This window comes from Cervus elaphus, chromosome 8 (assembly GCF_910594005.1).
Source record: "Cervus elaphus chromosome 8, mCerEla1.1, whole genome shotgun sequence".
Lineage (NCBI taxonomy): Eukaryota > Metazoa > Chordata > Mammalia > Artiodactyla > Cervidae > Cervus > Cervus elaphus.
In genome coordinates, this window is record NC_057822.1 from 28,216,850 (window position 1) to 28,239,952 (window position 23,103).

Below are 23,103 nucleotides of genomic sequence, written 5' to 3' on the forward strand. Positions count from 1 at the left end.
AGAGTAGCTTGGCAGGTGTTTATTGATCTCCTGGAGGAGAAGAAAGCTAGGCACAGCCCGGTTGTCAGCTCCGCAGAGATTCTGCATTCTGAATGGCCCCTACAGGGTCATTTTTATACAGCATGAAGTGGCCCTGCACCTGGGCAGGACTGATCTGCGTTGTAGCTTGAAGGACACGGTCTGCAAAGTTCTCAGCCAGGGAAGTTGCTTGCCCGGGGTAGAACCTCTGGAACATCTGGGTCAGCTGCCAGCGTGAGCAGTGGCCCACGTACTCCTTCATGTCTACTCGCCCGGGGCGTATCAGGGCAGGGTCGAGCCTAAAAGGAGAAGGCAGCGAAAGCAGTCGTGAGCAGCAATGCCACTGGCACCCCCCAAAATGGTTCCTCCAAAACTCCTGATCCTCCAGAGATGCTGAGTCTTGCCTCCAGGTCTGAGTACCTCACTCCTTACCTGTCGACATGGTTGGTGGTCATGAATACTATGCGTGCTTCGGTGGAAGCCACACCGTCCAGGGCGTTGAGCAGCCCACTGAAGGTGAGCCGGCCTAGACCTTGGTACTTTATTGGGTCTGGAGGAAGGCAGAGAGGAAGCGTGAGTGAGCACAGCCCTGCTTCAAATTAGCATCCCTCTCTGCTCCCTGCCTACCGTGCCCCCCTACTTATCCCTGTCTCCAGTGGACTCTGATTGCTAACCCAGGTGTCCTCCACCTGCTCTCTGGATTTCTCCTTTCTTTCACTGTTGCTCATTTAGAAATACCCCCTCTCCCCACCTGTGCCGTGAACACCCCCCTCACTCACTCTCGGCGGCCAGGTCTCGACTGAGAAAGGCAGCATCCACGTCCTCCAAGAGCACCAGGCTCTGCTGTGGGGCCACGCTCAGCAGGTGGTTGAGCCGGTCATCTGAGAGGCTGGAGTCTGTGAGACTCAGCAGGCAGATGCTATGCTGCAGTTCCCCAGCCAGGGCTGTGCTATGGAGGAGAGGTGATAGGTAATTGGCAAGCTGGGAACTGGTCCTTGGGTCTAACTGCTTGTTCCTCCCAGTACCAGCTTTGAATCCGAGGCCTAACCCTTCTACCACCTCACACTATTGTTCCATGTGTCTCATGTTTTCCTGTTCCCCACATTTGTTTCACTTTCCAGCCCCACCAGCCCAATTTCTCTCCAGTTTGAGGGTTAAGAGAAGTTTGACTCTACTCACATAAAACTGCTCTTTCCACAACCAGGGGGCCCATAGAGTAGGTAGCCACGTCTGTAGGGGATGCCTAGGAATACACCCAGGATGATCATCAAGACGAATCATGTACTCTGCGCCAGATGTCCACACTCATCCCCAACCCTGCTCCCTGGAGGCCTGATGGCCTTGGCATTGGAAGAAATCATTCCTTTTAGGCAACCTTTATTTCCCCTTCATCTATGGGGATGAGGATAGAGCTTTATATGTGCCCCATCTGGCCACCAAGACCTCAGCTGCTTCTCACCTCTGTCAGTGTACCACTTGGGGTTATCAATGAATTCCCGGATGTCTCTGACAATTCGGTCAGTTAGACCCTGTTCAAGAACCACAGAATTCAGAGGCCGCCGCCGGCGTGGATAGCCAAAGGGGCGCCATTCAGAGCCCACAGCAGTGTACATCACTGTCTTCCCTTCCTCCTGCTGCAGAGCTAGTTCTCGAGCTGGGAGGGGGAAGATGAGACAAAACCCATAATTACCCTTTGCCATGCTACTAGGCAGAACTGTGCCCAAACGGTCCCCTGGCCCTGCTCCCATGGGCCCAGATCCTCCTATTTGGCCTCTCCAAGCTTCTCTTCCTTTGATGTCAAATACTCCATCCCTGCAACTGCCACCCCCTACCCCCCAAAAGGCTGTCTATGCCATCCCATACCTTCCTCTAGGATGTTGAAGAAAACTTTTCGATCAGTGCCCAGAGCCGTGAAGGTGACAGATTCCCAAGGAGTCCCCGTTTGCAGGTCTATCATCTGCATCTCTCGGCTCCGTTCCACCCGGATCCATTTCCCCTGATACCTGAATAAGAACGAGCAAAATGAGGTGAACAAGCAGGCCAAGTCCACCTCCTCTCATTCTCCTTTTCCACTCTCAGAGCCCTCTCTGGCTTCCAGCCTTACCAGATAAAGTGGTTTCCAGGGCTGGGGACAAATTCAAACTTAGTGGAGATGCGGCCACTCTCGTGCTGAAGGTACGACGTCTCCACGCTGAGATGCTGAGTTCGGGTGCTGTGGCGGGTGAGCCAGCTAAGCAACCAGGCATAGCTCCGGTCTCGAGCAGGAACTTCCAGTGTGATCATGTAATGGCGCCGGAATGCCACCAAGCCCAGTTGGGCGCCCTTCCGGGCCAGGGCCAGGGCAGTGCCCAAACCCACCAGCCCAAATCCAGCCCCAAAGTAGGGATTGTCCTTCAGGGCCAGAACAAAGTCTGAGAGGGGCATCTTGAAAGGAAAACACTGAACCTCACGGGCCCTGAGGCATTTTCAAGACCTGGAGATGGGGAGCAGTAGAGATGGGATAAAGCACAAGATTAGTTTAAAAGGACTCAAATTCCTCTCCCACCCCACAGAAGCTGGGAGAGGAATGACAGGTCAGTATTACAATGTGCTTCAGTATCTTCCCTTCATGGGGTGGGGCTGGTGCTGGACCCAAGGGATGAGACTCTGAGCCATTTGTCCCATTTTGCCTTTTATTATCCTGTTTCATACCTGTGTCCTGCCAGATGACTATTCTGGAGATTCCTTAAGTTTGACTGAATGATATAACTGACTTCAGGATAATAGATGGACAGCATTTTTGTGGTTCCTGGGACCAGCTGAGATAGAAAGGTGCCAACTGGCCAGAATGAGCAGGGGATGAAGAAGTTACTCTCTTCTGTCAACCTGTCAATATCCTCATGCCTTGCTATCCCGGAATATGTCCTCCAGGTATCCTCTCATCTACTTTACATGCTAATACCCTGTTAGCCCTGCAATTACCTCCCACCTAAACTGTCTTCAAAATTAATTTTAATTCTTGAAGTGGCATCTTAGTGGATCTCCACTTTGGTCATGCTTCATTCACCAAACTGCTACACAGGGGTCGATTTTTCTTCATAAGGCTCTGCTTCAATGCCATTAGTTTTCCCTCCTCCAACACCTCCAATGACTGGCTCTCAACAGGTCTCTGAATTAGGTGAAAACTCCTCTGCCTCCACAACGCGGGGCCCACGTAGCTTTAATGGCTTAGTTCCCAATACTCTCTGTTGAACAAATATACAAGCCTCCTTCCTCCTTGACTCGGAATGGCCATTTTAATTTATTTCCCCCGATCTCTACAGAGTTCAAATCACGCCCATCTGCTACCTTCTCCACGGAGATATCCCCGAATTCCATCCCCCGCCCCGCGATAAAATGTGACTGGGCCTGATTCTAGGCTGTAAGATCCCGAAGGGGTAGGAGGTCAAATCGTTTCTAGCACACTTCACTCGACCCCCCGCCGGTTTGCTTTATGCCGGCACGCAGTACGGTGAATTGACAGCAGTGACCTCTGCTGAAGCTCAGAACAGGATCCAGAATTCCAAAATTCCTATGCGTGGAAGGTCACAGACAAAGTCCTTTCCGCTCCCGGTCCTTGTCGGACGCCCAGAAGCCTCCTGCCGAACCCGCTCCACACCCCAGCTCGCGCATCCAGCAGCGTGGTTTGCAGCAATCGCTCACTCCTCCCCCTTACCGCCATGACTCTCTGGCCCTTCCTCTCGATGGTTTCACCCCTCGGCTCTTTGGGGACTCTCCACTTGGCTTCGCCCCCGAGTTCTTTCATCTACTTCCCGTCACTCCCACCGAGACGGCCACACCACTCTGCTCCACAACTCTCGATGGTATTCTTCGGGCTTCAAGGCCACGGGCGGTGAGGGCGGGGGCGGGGCGGGGGGGGGAAACGATAGGAAGAACCATAGAGAGAGTACTCCACCAGCCTCACAAAGAAAGAGAGAGCGGCCTCCATATGCCGCGGTCCTAGAGGCTTCTGGGCCGGAGGCGGTCGCACAAAGAGAGTCCCGGGAGGCCACTCCAGCCGCTGGACGACCATAGAGATGAGGCTCCTGCCCGCCTAGGGCCGGAGGTAAGCCGTAGGCTGCGGGGCGGGAACTAATAGGGAGTGCGGGCGGAGCAGGCCGGAGGCAAAAGTTTCTCAAACCGCAGGATGAGGGGTAGGCCTGGGCGATGGGAACGCTCGGGAGAAGTGCGGAAGGGAGCACAGCGACGAGCGAGGCCCCGGCTCATCAGATCAGCACCCCCGGCGTCATTGCTGTGGACCCCACCCGGTTACCCGCTGCCTCTCCTTAGGACAGTAAGCATGACGATGCTCCCTCCTTAGCTTTGCAGGTTACAAAACGATTTTCCCGTTTGCCGGCAATTGTGATTCCCGCTCCCGCCCAAAGATGTGGACGCTGTCATCGCCTCCACTTTACAAACAGGAAAGCTGACGTCCCGGGAAGCGAGGGGACTACAATCTGTCCAAAGCCACGCGGTGAGTAGAGCCCACAGGCAAGTGGAAATCGGGTGCCTTGGTCCCCAGACCCGATCTCACCCTTTCCCCAGGCCTTCCCTTTGCCTTAATGTGTCCTTTCTCTTCCTCGGTACCGCTGCCCCGAAAATAACCTCATTTATTCTCTTGTGCCCACCCGTGTCCCACCTCACTCCGCCTTCCAGTGGCTGAAGGTTCTCGGTCTAGACGACACCCCCTCCTCCTTGGCTCCCCGTTAAGGCAATTATTACCGGAGCTGGAAGATTCCTTAGAGCCGCGATAAGTGGAGTCTGGTTTCCAGAGAACCTTCCGAGGGCGGAAGTGCGTGGTCCTACCACCTTCTGAATTTCCCTAATCTGAGGCTTTCAGTTGTAGAACTCTCACCTACAAAATGATTTTCTAGCCCTAGGCGCCCCTTACCTGACCTTCAAGGCTTAGTTTCATGAAGTGCTTATACTATCATCCTTAATTCCTAATACTCAAAGCAAACTAACTTTAGCAATGTATAACAGGATATGCAGTTTAGTTGACATTCACTTCTGAGTTGAGTTCCAGTGTTCAATATTAGGTCATAGTCAATGAATGAGAAATTTCTCCAGGTGTGTTACTTTATACATAAGGCACCTCTGGTTTGTTATCTTAGTAGAAGCCTAGCCTTGCATCTCTGTGTCTGCAGTTCTTAACTGTGTGTGAGTGTGTGCTCAGTCGTGTCCAACTCTTTGTGACCACATGGACTGTGGCCCGTCAGGCTCCTCTGTTCTTAGAATTCCCCAGGCAAGCATACTGGAATGGGTTGCCCTTTCCTGCTCCAGGGGATCTTCCCAACGCAGGGATCAAACCTGTGAGTCTTGCGTCTCCTGCATTGGCAGGCAGATTCTTTACCACTGCATCACAGTTCTTCATTAGAATCCCTTGTCTGACTTGCATAGGCCGTCGTGGTTTATGTTCAGGGAAGTGATAACTTCAGTAAAATCCACTCAGAAAGCTCCAAGTCTAGGGAGGGAGACTGACAAGTAAATAGTGCAGTGTGACGTGTTTCTGATAGAGCTGTGCACGAGGTGCTATGAGGACCCAAGAGAGAGAAACTTCGATGAACTGTGTCAGGACGCCATCATAGTAAAGTGACATTTATTTATTTGGCTGCTCCAAGTCTGAGTTATCTTTGATCTTACTTGTGGCATGCAAACTCCTAGTTGTGGTATGTGGGATCTAGTTCCCTTACCAGGACCCCCTGCATTGGGAGCACAAGTCTTAGCTACTGGACTACCAGGGAAGTCCTTGTACAGATTCTTAAAGGATAGTTAGGAGCTGGTGAGCCAGACAAGAGAGATGGCAAAGGGGAGAAGGCCCATCAAGCTGAGAGATGTATAGTATATAGAAGCAGAAGAGAATGTGGTGAGTCTGGGAAAGGGCAGATCAATGAAAAGTTGAATCACTGGCTCAGAGATCTTCTGCAGAGAGAGGTGGGAGATGAATCTAGAGAGGGCAGCAGGGCCAGATCATGAAGGAAGGGCTTTGAGCTAAGAAATAGTGAGATCCTAATATGTTAAGAGGGGAAGGGACCTCTGAGATCCCTTGAAAGTGAAAGTCGCTCAGTTGTGTCTGACTCTTTGCAACCCCACAGACTATACAGTCCATGGAATTCTCCACGCCAGAATACTGGAGTGGGTAGCCTTTCCCTTCTCCAGGGAATCATCCCAACCCAGGGATCAAACCCAGGTCTCCCACATGGCAGGTGGATTCTTTACCAGCTGAGCCACAAGGGAAGCCCAAGAATACTAGAGTGGATAGCCTATCCCTTCTCCGGCGAATCTTCCCAGCCCAGGAATTGAACTGGGTGTCCTGCATTGCAGGTGGAGTCTTTACCAGCTGAGCTATCAGGGAAGCCCTGATAGCTTGGCCCCACCCAATTTTGTTTGCAGATAAGAGAACTGAGATCCGGATTGCTTACTGATATGACAAACTTCACTTAGCTTCAAGAAACAGTCTTTAGTATATGGGTCACAACTTCTTGTCTCTTTCCTATGTTCACCCTTATTATCATTTTTATGCTTTTTGTTCTAAACATTGTCTTCTTTTTTTCTCCTTTAGCCATGAACTTTATTGTTTGAATATTTGCAACTATTATTCTATACACAAATTTTAATTTCTTACAAAACTCTGTATTCCATATTGCTAGGTCACTTCACTTTCCATTTTATGCCACATTTCTATCAAGAGATATTTCTCCAAATCACAATCTACCTGATTGTGTGTTGCTATTGTTGTTCAGTTGCTAAGTTGTGTCCAACTCTTTGTGTGATGCCCTGGACTGTAGCCCCCCAAGCTCCTCTGTCCATGAGATTTCCCAGGCAAGAATACTGGAGTGGGTTGCCATTTCCTTCTCCAGGTAAACATTGTCTTAAAAAGAAAATGTCTATGTTAACTAGGTATGGCATGCTGCCATGCAAGGAGATGCCTAATTGGGGCAGGCACTGGGCTGTGCACCCACACCAACTGGGAAGAAAGTGAGAGATCTAATTATATGTTGTTTGATTTTTCTTCTGGTTGGTTTATCAGCATATAAGAAGCCACAGCACAGAAACTAGTGGTGATGACAGACACCGTGTTGGACTCACAGCCAGCCAACAGCACTGGGGAGATGGATGGACTGTGCCCTGAGCTACTGCTGATCCCCCCAACTCTCTCTAACCATGGAATCCTAGAGCCTGTCCAGAGCCCCTGTCCTTCTGGGAACCCTCCACCTTTGCCTCCTGACCCAGGCTGCCTGTTGGTAGAAACCACAGCCACTGAAGAGGACACAGGGAACATGGAAATCATTGTGGAAGCAGTAGCTGGAAATCTGTCCCCAGGTGCTCCTGGAGAGACTCCAGGTATAAACACAGTTGCTAGCAGGGCAGTAGGATAAGCCAGCCTGTTTTTTGTGTGTGCTATTTTTGATCCTTGTCTATAAACAAGATGAAGACATAAGGTAGCATCCTATTTTTATACTTAGAGATGTTGTAATTTGATTTGCAGTTGGTGAATGTTGATTGGAGGCTGGAAAGTTGATTGGTGCACAACTTGTACCAAGCTCTTGGCAGTCTATCCCTGAGAGGGCTTCATGTCTGCTAGGCGGTAATCCAGGAGGGTAGACCTTTCTGACACCTCTGCCCAATTCTTACTGCTATAGTCTTCAGGGATTCTTTTCTCCACATTGACCCTCCCACCCAGGGACTGCAGCCAGGGTTTAGGCAAAAGGCCCAGCCTCTCTCCACCACCCAGGGCTTGGCAGGGCTTCCTAGAGGTAATCTGCTATTTCCCTGCTCTGATTTCTTGTGCATAACATATTTAACTCACCCAAGGCATGCGTTATGACTGGGAGTTGAACAATTTATATTTATGTTAGAAGAAAGATTCTCCCTGTTATTCTTCCTACAACTTCTAATTTTTGGGTAGCTTCCCTGTTTTTTAACTGTCATCTTCCAGCTACAATTGTACCAATTTTCCTTGGCAGTGTGCAAAGAATACACACTTTGATAAGCTAGTTTGATCATATAATATTTCTAAACTTTAATGTGGTGAAAGAAATAGTAAATAAATTGAGAAGGAACCTAGAAAGACATTTGCAGTTTATAAGAAGAGTTAATATCTTTAAAATTCAAAGAGCTTTACAATAAGAAAAAGAAACAGTTTGTTGTTTTTTTTTTAAAGGGGGGAAAAGAAACCTACATGCAATTCACTAAAAAAAAAATAGTCACTAACCATAATCTCACTAACAGACAAATTCCAGTTAAAAGTACCTATGAGATGCCACTTCTGTTTTGCAACACTTGGGCAAAAATTAAGCATTTTTTAAAAATAAAACTAGTGTTGGTGAGGCTATGGGAAACAGACACTATCTTATATTTTATGGAGAGTATAAATTAGTGTGATCTTTTGAAGGTCAATTTATCCACATAACAAAATTTAAATGAGTGTACTTTGACCCAGTAATTCCACTTCTAGGGATCTGTTCTATAGAATGTGTCACATACGCGCACAAAGATAAAGGAATAAGGATGTGTGGGACAGCTTTCTATACAGTGTTTGGAAACAACCCAGATATCCATCAGTAAGAGTGATTTCATTTTGCTTTATCCATGCTCTGAAGTATCGTGAACTGGACAAAAAAAATATGAGCTAGATCTAAATGTACTACTTTTAGATAAAAATATCTTTGATATATAGCAAGTAGAAAAAAGAAAAAACAAATTATGAAAATGTGACCCCATGAGGCCTGAAAGGATATAGACCAAATTGTGTGTGTGAGGCTGGGAGGTAGATATTCTTATATAGATGTGCTGTTGCTCTGAATTTTTGTTTAAACAAAGAAAAATATAAAGAGAAAAAAGACCACCAGAATGCAGGACAAACCTGGACTCCACCATTAACAAGCATGGTGGCCTTAACCTTGCAGAATCCCAGGTCCCTCTTCTCATAGGGCAGTTGGAAGACCAAGTGAAAGTGTTTCCTAAGCCTTTCTTTGTCAAGGTCCTGCCATTACTTATGAAATGGCAGCAATTACTATGAATGTGACTTGGCTCATTTCAGAAAGGATGTCCTCCATTTTATGAGTCACTGTGCATTTGAAAGTCTTTTCATAGAATATAAAAGTAAACATATATATCGTCATGTATGTCACAGAGGTTACCCCCAGATTGTCATTTTCTTCTTGTGAGAGTTTCTAATTTTTTATTTGGGCAAAATATATCACCTTTTCTTAATGCTTTTTGGATTTGGTTAATGCTTGTTACTTTTACTTCACAAATATTTATGAAATGCCTACTTTGTGCTGAGTATCACGTAAGATAGACCATCCTTGACCTTAGGGGCTTACAGTCAGGTGTAGAATCAGACTTAAGTCCATCTCCATTCCACAGACATGAAAAGATCCACTTATATTTTCTGCTGGTAACTAACTCCTCTGAGTCTCATTCTGTCTGATTCTGTGCCTTTCTCTGTCGGTCCTCTGCCTACAGGTGTCCTGGTAAAAGTGGTGGAGGTGTACTTCTGTGAGCGCTGTGAGCAGAGCTTCGCAGAGCCCACTCTGCTGGCCCTGCACCAGTGCACTGAGACCCTTATTCAGCCCATGCAGGGCCTCCCTACCTCACCCTGCTCTGTAGAGCTGCCCCCCAGCAACCTCACTCTCCCCGGCCCTCTGCAGGGCCAGAGCCCACCAGATAGCCCCCTGCGATGCCCTGTGTGTAGACAAGAGTTTGCCCAACCCCAGGCCCTGAAGAGCCACTTCAAGATGCACCGGGGCACCCCCGACACCTTCTCCTGCCCAGAGTCTGGCTGTGTGTTCTCCACTCAAGAGCGCACGGGGCTCCAGCAGCACCTGAGGCAGACCCACAGAGCACTTCCGGTGCCCTGTTCCTTCCGGGGCTGCCCCCTGCTCTTTGGGAGCCAGCAGGGCATGGAGCTGCACCGGCAGGCCCATTACCCTTTCCACTGCAACCGCTGCAGCTTCGTGGGCTCCAACGTCAAACTCTTCCGGCAGCATCAGCGGAGTCATGGGGCCAGGATGCAGCGAGAACCGTCTGCTGTAACAGGTCTTCCATCCCAGGAGCTGCTGCCAGGTATGAGGTCAAGGGCCTAGCAGTCCCCTGACTGTTCCAGGCAGTCCCCTGCCTGGAACACAGCTGCAGTCAGCCTGTAGAAGAGGCAGTTGTTACAGATGCCATGAATGTATGCATGAATTTAAGAGAATCTAGAGTAGTGGCTCAGGAGGTCAGAATTACTGACTGATATGGGAAGGCATCTAGACATCCTGGACCAGGCAATGAATGAAGATTGGCTTAGGCTACACTGAAGTGGTTTAACCAACATCTCTTCTGATCCATCTCAGAACTTTCTGAGGGTGGAAGCTAAATTGCTCTGCCCGTCAGTGGCTGTAGCCACTGGTGGAATGCCTGTGGACTCCTGTTAGAGCAAGTAGAATTAGGCAGGAGAAGCTGGGGTTATTTTAAAAAGAAACCTTCAATGAGGTGGTGCTTCAGTGATTCTTATTCCTGGTGGTCTCAAAAAGAGAGCATGAGGTAAGTAGAGGAGCAGGAGGAAACAGAGAAATCAGACCAGTGGGGCCAGGGTTCTGATGAGAGAATTTGGCTTGCTAACACTGATTTGTGCTGTGGTACAAACAGAAGATTCTTCTTTCCTGGAATGAAAAAGTCATACATCTTTGCCTTACCGTGACAGCTGCCTCTATTGAGGGACAGAAGGAATGGGTTTAGGAGTGCAGGGTGTGTCCCTGAATTGCTGAGTTGGATTTTGCAGTAGATGTTTAGCTCAGGGATGTTCACCCGCACTGAGCCACCAACTGGTGGCCCTGGGAACCTGAGTCAAGGAAGTACCGTCTAGTCTGTCCTCTACCTCTCTTCCCCTCTCCCCACTCCAGTGACCTCAAAGCTCTTACCTTCAAGGGGTCTGAGTTTGGTGTTATCTGAGGTTTGATTTACTTTGTGAAAGTCGCTCAGTCATGTCCAACTCTTTGCAACCCCATGGACTATAGCCTGGCAGGCTACTCTGTCCATGGGATTCTCCAGGCCAGTATACTAGAGTGGGTAGCCGTTCCCTTCTCCAGCGGATCTTCCCACCCCAGGGATTGAACCCGGGTCTCGTGCATTGCAGATGGATTCTTTACTGTCTGAGCCGCTAGTGAAGCCCTTGATTTACTTTAGACTGGAGCATTACTAACAGCTTAGCTCCTGGTCTTTCTGTCCCCATGGGAATAAATGTATGTGCTTAGAACCCAGGATTTTCTTACGCTACACGGTGAGAGGTGATTCTTCCCAGCCAGTAAGAGGGAAATTCTAGCACTCAGTGCTGCACTGGCTTCTCTAGTCATCAAGTTCTTTGTACCTACAGCTTCCAAAGTGCCTCCAGGAACAGGAGAGCCTTCAGAGGAGACAGGAGCACCCTTACCTGGGCAGGAGTCAGCGGAAGAGGAGATGGAGGAGCGTGGTAGCCTGAAGAGCTCCCAGAAAGCCCTGGAGCTGGAAGGTAATGACATGATGAGCTTGAACCTCTCGGTGGGGAGGAACAGACGGTGGGGGGGGGGGGCGGGGGAGGGCCTGGCATTGAGGCTTAGGGGTTTGGTTTTCTCAGTTTTGGTTCACATCCTTCCATTCCTAACATTCTTCTTCGACACAACTAGTGGGGAAGTGATAGATGGGCACAGTCCCTGGTGACACAATGCATGTGGACTAAGTCACTTCAGTCTGACTCTGTGCAACCCTCTAGCCTTCCAGGGTCCTCTGTCCATGGGATTTTCCAGACAGGAATACTGGAGTGGGTTGCCGTGCCCTCCTCTAGGCGATCTTCCCTACCCAGGGATTGAACCTGTGCTTCTTACATCTACCTGCATTGATAGACAGGTTCTTTGTCTACCTGCATTGACAGGCGGGTTCTTTACCGCTGGTGCCACCTGGGAAGACCCTGGTGATGCAGGGGAAAGGTAAATAGCATTTTCTCTCGGCGCTGGCTTTCCTCAGGCAGGAGGCTCTTCTGTGGGGAGAGAGAGGGTGATATTCATAGTATGAAGATGCCAGAGGTTATCCTCTGGCAGCCTGTCTTGTATGACATGGAGCCCCCTAGGACTGCATTTCTGAACCCTTGCATTCCCGGTTTTCCATCTGAGTAGAACAGCATTTGAAGCCCATCCCACAGGGAGCATATTTACCAACAAATGACCAGGAAGGATCTGGTTATATTTATTACCAGCTCTCTGACTGGAGTATTCAGAAGTAGGAGTACTTTACCTTGTCTTCCCTCTGCTCAATCCCAGTGAGGTCCTTCTCCTTCCAACCAGCACTCCTGATTCTTCTACCTGCCCCCATGGAGGGCAGGAGGAACAAGAATGTTCCATCAAGATTGTTCTTTTGAGCTTTTCTGGATAGAGACTCAGGGATAGAGGGTGGCTGGGTGAAGCACTTCTTACAGGCCACAACATGGTCTGAGAAGTCCTTGTGATTTTCTTTCTCTAAATACTTGAATATCTTGTCTCTTCTTTGAGCCTGCAGAGTTTGAGATACTGCTGTTTGGTTTCCCGGAGAGAAAGGAGCGAGGCCATGCAGGCATGCATGTTTTGTCTGGGCAAACTCTGGTTCTCCCAATATCCGGTCAGTCCCTGGCCTATCGAAGAATCTCACTGTCAACCCTCCCCGCCTTTTTCCCTCTCCCAGGTACTGTGGCTTCTGGCACCGAGTCCCTCTTCAAGACCCACATGTGTCCAGAATGCAAGCGCTGCTTCAAGAAGCGAACTCACCTGGTGGAGCACCTACACCTCCACTTCCCAGACCCCAGTCTCCAGTGCCCCAACTGCCAGAAGTTCTTCACCAGTAAGAGCAAGCTCAAGACCCATCTGCTGCGGGAGCTGGGCCAGAAGGCCCACCGCTGCCCGCTGTGCCACTACAGTGCTGTAGAGAGGAATGCCCTCAACCGCCACATGGCCAGCATGCACGAGGACATCTCCAACTTCTACTCGGACACCTATGCCTGTCCCGTTTGCCAGGAGGAGTTCCGCCTCAGCCAGGCCCTGAAGGAGCACCTCAAGAGCCACACCGCGGCTGCCGCGGCTGAGCCACTGCCCCTCCGCTGCTTCCAGGAGGGCTGCAGCCACACGGCACCCGACCGCAAGGCCTTCGTGAAGCACCTGAAGGAGACCCACGGGGTGCGGGCCGTGGAGTGCCGCCACCACTCATGCCCCATGCTCTTCGCCACAGCAGAAGCCATGGAGGTCCACCATAAGAGCCACTATGCCTTCCACTGCCCCCACTGTGACTTCGCCTGCTCCAACAAGCACCTGTTCCGCAAACACAAGAAGCAGGGCCACCCCGGCAGTGAAGAGCTACGCTGCACCTTCTGCCCCTTTGCCACCTTCAACCCAGTGGCCTACCAGGACCACGTGGGCAAGATGCACGCTCACGAGAAGATCCACCAGTGCCCCGAGTGCAGCTTTGCCACCGCCCACAAGAGGGTACTCATCCGCCACATGCTGCTGCACACCGGTGAGATGGCTTCCACCTTTTCCTCGCTCCGTGTCGTGGGGGCGATGACGGTGATGATGGTGGCAAACGGGAGCTTTCCGTGTGTGCTGGGCACATGGTGGGGTTTTGCATACATTGCATAGGACTCATGAGGTAAATCTAGCATCTGAAGTCCACAAATGAGCCTTAAGCTGAATGTCCATCAGCTCAGAAAGTGGTCAGGCTGAGATTTGAATCCAGGCCCTCTGACCCAGGGGCTTCCCTGGTGGCTCAGACAGTAAAGCGTCTACCTGCAATGCGGGCGACCTGGGTTCGATCCCTGGTCAGGAAGATCCCCTGGGGAAGGGAATGGCAACCCACTCCAGTACTCTTGCATGGAAAATTCCATGGCCAGAGGAGCCTGGTAGGCTACAATCCATGGGGTCGCAAAGAGTTGGACACAACTGTGCAACTTGACTTTCACTCTCCTCTGACCCAGACCCTGTGCTCTTGTGCCTCACCTTTAATGCCCTGGTGGGTTTTGCCCACCCCTAGTCAGGCATGTTTGGGAGAAGGCAATGCCACCCCACTCCAGTACTCTTGCCTGGAAAATCCCATGGACGGAGGAGCCTGGTAGGCTGCAGGCCATGGGGTCAAGAAGAGTCGGACATGGTTGAGCGACTTCACTTTCACTTTTCACTTTTATGCATTGGAGAAGGAAATGGCAACCCACTCCAGTGTTCTTGCCTGGAGAATCCCAGGGATGGGGTTGCACAGAGTTGGACACGACTGAAATGACTTAGCAGCAGCAGTAGCAGCAGCAGTCAGGCATGTTTACCCAGCCTGTTAAAGCAAAGAAGCCCAAACTAGGACAGATGCCTGCCTTTGTAATTCAAGTTCTGTGATGTGCTATGAGAGATGGGGCTGAGGGGACTGAGCCATCCTTATATGTTATAGCCTTGGCAGCCATGACTCTGAAACATGATCACGTCTCATGACCTGAAAGTTGCAGGTTTTTCAACTCAGACTCTTTAATTGGTTATTAGCATTACTGATACTTTGAGTAAAAACCAAATCAGGCTCCCTGGCTATACAGCATCTGCCCATTTGTGATCTCTATGTAAGCATTGGTGGATTGACCAGACATTTAAAAAATCTCATCAAAGATTCTTTAATTTGGGAGGACAGTTTTTAGGCAGCTTGTGGCAAAGCCATTGTTTTTCCCATTAAACAGTTCATTTCTATACAGGCTTTAGTCACAAAATCTCATTTTGGGGGGGGGCCTTTCCTAAAACCTCACATCAATATAGGCGTATTTTCTTTTATTGTACTTCACTTTATCATTCTTAGCAGATGCTGTGTTTTTTATAAATTGAAGGTTTGTGGCAACCCTGCATTGTCAGGTGATGGTTAGCATTTTTTAGCACTATTTTTTAATCAAGGCATGCACATTGTTTTGTTAGAATGCTGTTACACACTTGATAGGCTGCAGTGCAGCATGTGAACATAACGCTTTTATGTGTACTGGGAAACCATGAAATTTGTGTGATTCACCTTGTTGCAGTACGTGCTTTACTGCAATGGTCTGGAACTGAGCCCACAGTGTCTCTGAGGTATGTTTGTGTAGCACTTTACAGTTTACGGAATTCTTTCGTATTTATTATTCATAACAATCTTGTGAGGAAGGCAGGTAAAGATGAGAGACCCTGAACATTTAAATGGCCTGTTTCAGGATCCCACAGCTGGTACTAGAACCAGAGCCAGCTGGGTGCTTTTCTTTCACTGTCAGGGGAGGAGCTGAGTGGGTGGCAGGGGCCTCCGGGAAAGGTCTTGAAAGGAATATGGCCCCAGCCTCACCAGCCAGTGCCAGGTCTTGACCAACTTACAGGGACAGCTTGTCCTTGAGTCCTCTGGGGCATCTTATTTAAACTTCACGTCTACCATGTGAGGTCAGTATTTTTGTGTTCCTGCCCCCCACCTTTTTGGAAACCAGGAAACTGAGACTTAGAGGGGATAAATTACCTGCCCAAGGCCACATAGTAGTAAACTGGACTTTCAGCCACTGCCTAATAGCTCTGTGGTTTCTCTGTTCCTCAGCTTCTTCCTCTGTAAAATGGGGTAATCAGAACACCTGCCTCGCAGGGCTGTTGTGAGGATTCAGTAAAGGGAGGCATTTTTATAAAGTGCTCAGAAAGGCGCCTGGCACATAGCACTGTATAAATGTCAGCTATTAATATCTTTATGACTGTGTCGGACTCCAGAGTCAGAGTTGTTAACCACTATGTCGTATTGCCTGATTTCTTCCTCCTCCTCTTCCACAAAACTAAGTGGATTGGGCTAAGTGGAGCAGTTGGCCATCAGTGCCAGTAAGCCGTATAACAAATCTAGAACTGACTTTGAAAAAAGCTGGGTCTTCGTTTCTGTACATCTTCCGTTGTGTCGGGGTGGAGGCGTGGTCATCCAAGAGGGCCGTGGGGTAGTGCTGACTCTGCCATCAGCACCTCAGCTTCCGCTCCTGCTGGGCATCAGGGCATCCCTCAGGGGGTCCACGTCTGACCCGTGTCCTCTCCCCGCTCACCCCACGCCCACAGGTGAGAAGCCCCACAAGTGTGAGCTGTGCGACTTCACTTGCCGCGACGTGAGCTACCTGTCCAAGCACATGCTGACCCACTCCAGCAGCAAGGACTACATGTGCACCGAGTGTGGCTATGTCACCAAGTGGAAGCACTACCTCAGCGTGCACATGCGCAAGCACGCGGGCGACCTCAGGTGTGAGCGCACGCGCACCCCCCTCCCTCATCCCGCGACCTGGGGTTAAGCTGGCGGCAGCCAGCTCCCAGCCCCGTCTCTCTTCCGGCCCCGAGAGACTCCTCCTCACACCCCTCCGCTCCTGTCACCGCCGTTCCACTGCCTCCAGCTGACCTCTGCCTGTGGCCCAGGCCGCACAGTGAGACCTCTCTGGGCTCAGGGAAGGGAGTGCAGACCCAGAGGGGAGGCCCGGAGACTGAGGTGACATTTGAGCTCTGAGCCCAGTCCTGGTGACGTTGATGGGCTATGCTTGTGACCCCGATCCTGGCACTTCCACATCCCAGCAAGTTCCCCTCTGACCAGTGGATACAGCTGGCTAGGGAGTCTGTCCTTAGCTTTCATGCCTCTGTGGAGAGTGGGCACTCAGTGCAGAAACCTGCCCGAGGGGTTGTAGCCATGTCAGCACCCTGGAAGTCTGCAGAAGTTTGCCAATTCATGATATCTTCCCTTTAGGAAGAAACATAGATTAAGAGTTGGAACACAAGCCCTGAAGCTAGACTGTCTCTGCCCTTCACGTCCTTTGTAACTTGAGGCAAGTTATTAACTTCTGAGCCTTAGTCTCCTCACTGATAAAATGGAGATACCTAGTTCATAGGGTAGCAGAAAAGACGATTCAGTTAGACGACGAGGGACTTCCCTGGCAGTGCAGTGGTCAAGACTTTGCCTTCCAATGCACCAGGTACGGGTTCGATCCCTAGTTGGGGAACGAAGATCCCACATGCCTCGCGGCCAAAAAACCAAAACATAAAACAGAAGCAATATTGTAACAAATTTAATAAAGACTTTTAAGAAAATGTTTTAAATAAATCAGATGACACATGTACAAGTGAGTGTGGAACCTGGCCCATGGTATGAATTTATGAGTGACTGGTAGTGGCTAATAATTGTGATCTTTCTCTCTTTGCCAGATACCAGTGCAACCAGTGCTCCTATCGCTGCCACCGGGCAGATCAGCTGAGCAGCCACAAGCTGCGGCACCAGGGCAAGTCCCTGATGTGTGAGGTGTGCGCCTTCGCCTGCAAGCGGAAGTATGAGCTGCAAAAGCACATGGCTTCCCAGCACCACCCCGGTACGCCGGCGCCGCTCTACCCCTGCCGCTACTGCAGCTACCAGAGCCGCCACAAGCAGGCGCTGCTGAGCCACGAGAACTGCAAGCACACCCGCCTGCGCGAGTTCCGCTGCGCCCTCTGTGACTACCGCACCTTCAGCAACACCACGCTCTTTTTCCACAAGCGCAAGGCCCATGGCTACGTGCCCGGCGACCAGGTCTGGCAGCTCCGCTGTGCCAGCCAGGAGCCAGAAGGGGCCAGGCAGTGCCCAACACCCTCACCAGACTCAGAGCCTGCAAGTCAACTGTCTGCCCAGCCTGAGGGGCCAGACCACGACCCAGGGGCTGTGATGGACCCCACCCTGATCCAAGCCCTGCCAGAGACCAGCGAGGAGGGCAGTGCTGGGAAACAGGACAGCAGCGAGATTCCCCAGGGGGACGACCTGGTTGGCAGCCCCAGTCCAGCGGAGGTAGACGAGGGCGGCTGCACACTACACCTCGAGGCCCTGGGAGTCGAGCTGGGACCTGTGGCTGACCCACCCCTTGAGGAAGTAACGGAAACAGCTCCTGTGGAGTTCAGGCCCCTGGACCCCTCTGGGCCCCTGAGCCTGGAAGGACCAGAGGGAACTTTGACAGAGCTGTCTACCTTTGAGGGTGCTGGAACTTCTGACTTAGGTGCTGAAGAGCCCATTCTGGAAAAGTCAGTCTCTCAGCCCCCAACCAATCCCTCTTCCTCAGAGGAGCCCCCAGATGGCTGGGTGGGAACCTTCAAGGCAAGTATACCCACCGAGACAGCACCCCTGCCCCAGCTCCCTGAATCTGAGTCATTACTCAAGGCCCTAAGGAGGCAGGACAAAGAGCAGGCAGAGGCATTGGTGCTGGAAGGGCGAGTCCAGATGGTCGTGATTCAGGCAGAGGGGAGAGCTTTCCGCTGCCCACATTGCCCATTCATCACCCGCCGGGAGAAGGCCCTGAGTCTGCACTCCAGGGCTGGGTGCCAGGGCCGCCGAGAGCCCCTGCTCTGCCCTGAGTGCGGCGCTAGCTTTAAGCAGCAGCGTGGCCTCAGCACACACCTGCTGAAGAAGTGCCCCGTTATGCTCAGAAAGAACAAGGGCTTGTCCAGACCAGATTCACCCATCGCTCTGCAGCCTCTGCCCCCGGGCACCCCAGCCTCAGAAGATGCAGAAGGTGGGAAGCCCCCAGCTGCACCATTAGAAGAAGGAATCATGCTCCCAAGAGATGCTCCTTCCGAGGCTTCTAGGGAGCCAGAGAAGATAGGGGAGCCTCTTGCCGTGCTCTCTGGTTCTACAGTCCCTCCTGTGGGAGACTCCTTGCCCTCAGAGGCCCCTGAGAAGTTCCACTTTGAGCAGGGCAAGTTTCACTGCAACTCATGCGCGTTCCTCTGCTCTCGCCTCTCCTCCATCACCTCTCATGTGGCTGAGGGCTGCCGGGGTGGACGCGGGGGAGGAAAGCGAGGGGCCGTCCAGACCCAGCCTGCCCTGTCCCCGCTGAGCAGCGGGGATTCTGCACCCCTGAGCAGTGGGAGTATAGAGCGCAGCCCGGGGGATGGGGAGCCGGCCCTGCTGCCAAAGCAGAAGGCGGCCCGCTTCTCTTGCCCCACGTGTCCCTTTAGCTGCCAGCAGGAGCGGGCTCTGCGGACTCACCAGACCCGGGGCTGCCCCCTGGAGCCCTCTGGAGAGCTGCGCTGCGGCCTCTGCCCCTTCACTGCTCCCGCTGCTGCCGCCCTGAGGCTCCACCAGAAGCGCCGGCACCCCGCCGCTGCCCCGGCCCCAGCCCGAGCCCCCCGGCCCCCTCTGCAGTGCGGGGACTGCGGCTTCACCTGTAAGCAGAGCCGGTGCCTGCAGCAGCACCGACGGCTGAAGCACGAGGGGGTGAAGCCACATCAGTGCCCCTTCTGCGACTTCTCCACCACCCGACGGTACCGGCTTGAGGCCCACCAGTCCCGACACACAGGGGTTGGCCGCATCCGCTGCAACTCCTGTCCTCAGACGTTCGGTACCAACTCCAAACTGCGCCTGCACCGGCTGAGGGTGCACGACAAAACGCCTACCCACTTCTGTCCCCTCTGTGACTACAGCGGCTACCTCCGCCATGACATCACCCGCCACGTCAACAGCTGCCACCAGGGCACCCCGGCTTTTGCCTGCAGTCAGTGCGAGGCCCAGTTCAGCTCCGAGACGGCGCTCAAGCAGCACGCGCTGCGCCGGCATCCGGAGCCCTCGCTGCCCACCCCTGGCTCTCCGGCGGAGGCCCCCGAGGGCCCCCTGCACTGCACCCACTGCGGGCTGCTGTGCGCCAGCCCCGCCAGTCTGCGGGGGCACACCCGGAAGCAGCACCCCCGGCTCGAGTGTGGGGCCTGCCAGGAGGCCTTCCCCAGCCGGCCGGCACTGGATGAGCACCGGAGGCAGCAGCATTTCAGCCACCGCTGCCAGCTCTGTGACTTTGCTGCCCGGGAGCGGGTGGGCCTGGTGAAGCACTACTTGGAGCAGCACGAGGAGACTTCCGAGGCAGCGGCAGCCTCGGCCGGGGAGGGGGACTCTGGTCAGCCCCCTCTGCGCTGCCCCTTCTGTGACTTTGCCTGCCGCCACCAGCTGGTGCTCGATCACCATGTGAAAGGGCACGGGGGCACCCGGCTCTACAAGTGCACGGACTGTGCCTACAGCACCAAGAACCGGCAGAAGATCACCTGGCACAGCCGTATCCACACCGGGGAAAAGCCCTACCACTGTCACCTCTGTCCCTATGCCTGTGCGGACCCCTCCCGCCTCAAGGTAAGGTCAGGGGCCATGGGGTCCGGAAACGGAAGGAAGGCAGGCTGAGGAGTCAAAGCCCCCTGGGTTCTCTAATCCTGACTCTTCCATGTATTAGCTCTGTGACTTGGGTCAAGTCACTTAACTTTTCCAAGCCTCAGGTTGCTCATCTATGAGAAAAGGGGATAATACTGCATAGGGTTGTTACAAAGGTAGAATTCCAGGACTTCCTGGTGGTCCAGTGGTTAAGACTCCGTGCTCCCAGTGCAGGGGGCATGGATTCAATCCCCGGTCAGGGAACTAAGATCCCCCGTGCCATGTAGCCAAAAAAGATAGAATTCCATAATATATGCTTGGCATGTGATGAAGGCATTGTAGATAATCTAGATAATAATAGCTAACATTTTTTGAGCACTTACACTATATGTTGGGCATTAATTTTAATCCTTATGAAAATATGAAATATACTTTTACTGTTTCCCATTTTTAATAAACTGAGAATTAGGGGTTAGGTTGCTCAAAGACACAGCTAAATGAGTGGCACAGCTGAGATCAGGTATACCTGAGGTTGGCCAAATGGATCAGGGTGGTGTCCGAGTGACTGGCCTAGGGGACCTGATTGGCGGTGGGGGTGGGATGGGTTGGCTTGGTGCAGGGAACAGGATTATCTGCCAGCAGTTTCTCTGCGTGCTTGCCCTATTTCCATGTCCAGTGAGTACCCATTAGGCACATGTTCTCTGGGTGCTCTCTGCTCTTCTCTCCTCCAGTACCATATGCGGATCCACAAGGAGGAACGGAAGTATCTGTGCCCTGACTGTGGCTACAAGTGCAAGTGGGTCAACCAGCTCAAGTACCACATGACCAAGCACACAGGTGAGTCTGCGTGGTTTCCACAGGCCCGAGGGGCTCCCCTGTGCCGTGGCACACCCAGCCTCCCTGAGTGTGGTGTATGTCCTTATGCAGATTTGGGGTGCATATCAGTTTTCACATCAGGGGTAGTGGGTCAACTGAAAGGCCAGAATAACTTCCCAACCCACTGAAAGCCTATGAGAATCAGGAGAGGTGAACCTGGGGGTCTGGGCATGTGTGCTTTGCAAAACCTTCTCAGGGGGTTGTGGCACAAGGTCACCCCTTTCCTGTTGAGAACCCCCAACTCGAGCATGAGGAACCAGATCTATCTGGTTCCTGTGGAGACAGGATGGAACTATTTATTGTGAGTGAGGAGGCGAAAAGTAGAGGGCTCGCCTGTTTTAACGTGTCCTTTTTTTTCCCTCCTGAGTAGAGTCCATGGACCACAGGTTCTCAGAACGGTTAATGATGGTGTGTCTTGACCACTGCATATGGCCCACCCTATAAGGGAATTAACCAGGTGCATTTCAAGACCCTCTGCCTCTATGGATGGCACTACTTTTTACCTCTACGTCTTCCCTCTTAAGTATTTTCTTTTACTTCCTGAGTTGAACAAGGAACTGTATTTAAATAGATTCCCAGTTCCATGAGTACTCCAGGACCAAAACGGGGTTGGAATTCCACTTGTAGAAAACTTAGCATATTTGAGTCTTTATTGCTGTCAGATGGCTACTTAGGGGTCCAGTTAGTTATCAGCATCCATTGAGCACCCACTGTCTACAAGGGGTTCTGTGGAAGAAGGGCAGCACATCAGACAGGATCAGAGCATTCCAGAGACACGGTCCTTAGTCAGCTGGCTGGCTGCGTTCCTTATGTCCCAGGATCACAGTGGCACTTCTGGTCCACGAATCCTTGTTCCACCTCTTTCAGTGGCGACCTGTTCCCTGTCCTTCCCCCGTCCCACAGGACTGAAGCCATACCAGTGTCCCGAGTGTGAGTACTGCACCAACCGGGCTGACGCGCTGCGCGTGCACCAGGAGACACGGCACCGAGAAGCTCGGGCCTTCATGTGTGAGCAGTGCGGCAAAGCCTTCAAGACACGCTTCCTGCTGCGCACCCACCTGCGCAAACACAGCGAAGCCAAGCCCTACGTGTGCAATGTGTGCCACCGGGCTTTCCGCTGGGCTGCCGGCCTGCGCCATCACGCCCTCACCCACACCGACCGCCACCCCTTCTTCTGCCGCCTCTGCAGCTACAAGGCCAAGCAGAAATTCCAGGTGGTCAAGCACGTGCGCAGGCACCACCCTGACCAGGCTGACCCCAACCAAGGCGTGGGCAAAGACCCCACCACCCCCACGGTGCACCTGCACGACGTGCAACTGGAGGACCCTGGCCCGCCTGCTCCCGCTGCTCCGCCCACTGGACCCGAGGGCTGAATGCACCCCCCTCCCAGACACGAGGAGGGTGCGGACCCATGTGCAGACTGGACCTAAGGGCTGAGCCCCCACCCCTCCCAGACACGAGGAGGGTGTGGACCCATGTGCAGACTGAACCCAGAGCCAGCCTTAGGAGCTCAGGGCTGTGGGAGGGGCTGGCTTCAGGGCATAAATGAGGCTGGAACTCTCCTGGGAACCCTCCTGGCCCGTAGTACTTGGAAGTTGATATAAAAGAGAGACCTGGACCACAAATTGATTTCTGTTGAGGCACACTGTGTTTTTGACCTGTGTGTTCCTAATTTCTTCACCATCGCCCCACCAAAGTCCTATAAGATCGTGGATTACCCATTTCATCTTCTCTTTCCTTCTTAACTGTGTCAAGTTCCTGTCTTCTCAGCATCCTCAAAACAGTTGTATCTAACCGCATGTGCCGTTGTGCCCACTGCTCCATAAAGCATGGTTAAATGATTCGTAGCTTATATAGACTCTTCCATGTCCCCGACTTTAATACTGCCAGACTGTCTCTTAGTCCTGTCCCCTCTCAGGCCTCCGCCTCTCCTTTGTCTCCTTCCATCTCTGCTGAGTGATTGGTTCTGAAACAGGACCAGGTCTATCTTCTGTCTGTCCTAGAGCCTGAGTCAGCCCTTGTCCTGCTCTTTATTTCCAAGTCCCTTTGTCTTCTGGTAGATGGAGGATT

The 23,103-nt window shown here is 52.0% G+C and overlaps 2 protein-coding genes across 8 annotated transcripts; one reads left to right on the top strand and one right to left on the bottom strand.

Moving 5' to 3' along the window:
• Positions 1-4: 4 nt before the first annotated feature.
• Positions 5-4,790, bottom strand: LOC122698682 (mitochondrial chaperone BCS1). 4 transcript variants are annotated; one of them, XM_043910049.1, is made up of 8 exons: positions 4,676-4,790; positions 2,123-2,491; positions 1,882-2,021; positions 1,478-1,672; positions 1,198-1,261; positions 798-967; positions 451-568; positions 5-317 (listed from the first exon to the last, which is right to left on the bottom strand). In XM_043910049.1, exons 2-8 carry the CDS (start codon positions 2,440-2,442, stop codon positions 65-67), a joined length of 1,260 nt encoding a protein of 419 aa, XP_043765984.1. In that variant the 5' UTR covers positions 2,443-2,491; positions 4,676-4,790; the 3' UTR covers positions 5-64. The 4 variants fall into 4 exon arrangements, with proteins under 4 accessions (XP_043765984.1, XP_043765981.1, XP_043765982.1 ...); XM_043910046.1 differs by lacking the exon at positions 4,676-4,790 and adding an exon at positions 3,713-3,849; XM_043910047.1 differs by lacking the exon at positions 4,676-4,790 and adding an exon at positions 3,528-3,670.
• On the top strand, positions 3,740-22,662 carry ZNF142 (zinc finger protein 142). 4 transcript variants are annotated; one of them, XM_043910039.1, is made up of 10 exons: positions 3,740-3,860; positions 4,358-4,510; positions 7,067-7,380; positions 9,508-10,107; positions 11,396-11,530; positions 12,712-13,536; positions 16,086-16,263; positions 17,211-20,142; positions 20,889-20,994; positions 21,937-22,662. In XM_043910039.1, exons 3-10 carry the CDS (start codon positions 7,101-7,103, stop codon positions 22,404-22,406), a joined length of 5,526 nt encoding a protein of 1,841 aa, XP_043765974.1. In that variant the 5' UTR covers positions 3,740-3,860; positions 4,358-4,510; positions 7,067-7,100; the 3' UTR covers positions 22,407-22,662. The 4 variants fall into 4 exon arrangements, with proteins under 4 accessions (XP_043765974.1, XP_043765972.1, XP_043765973.1 ...); XM_043910037.1 differs by lacking the exon at positions 3,740-3,860 and adding an exon at positions 3,969-4,102; XM_043910038.1 differs by lacking the exon at positions 3,740-3,860 and adding an exon at positions 4,144-4,190.
• Positions 22,663-23,103: the final 441 nt, after the last annotated feature.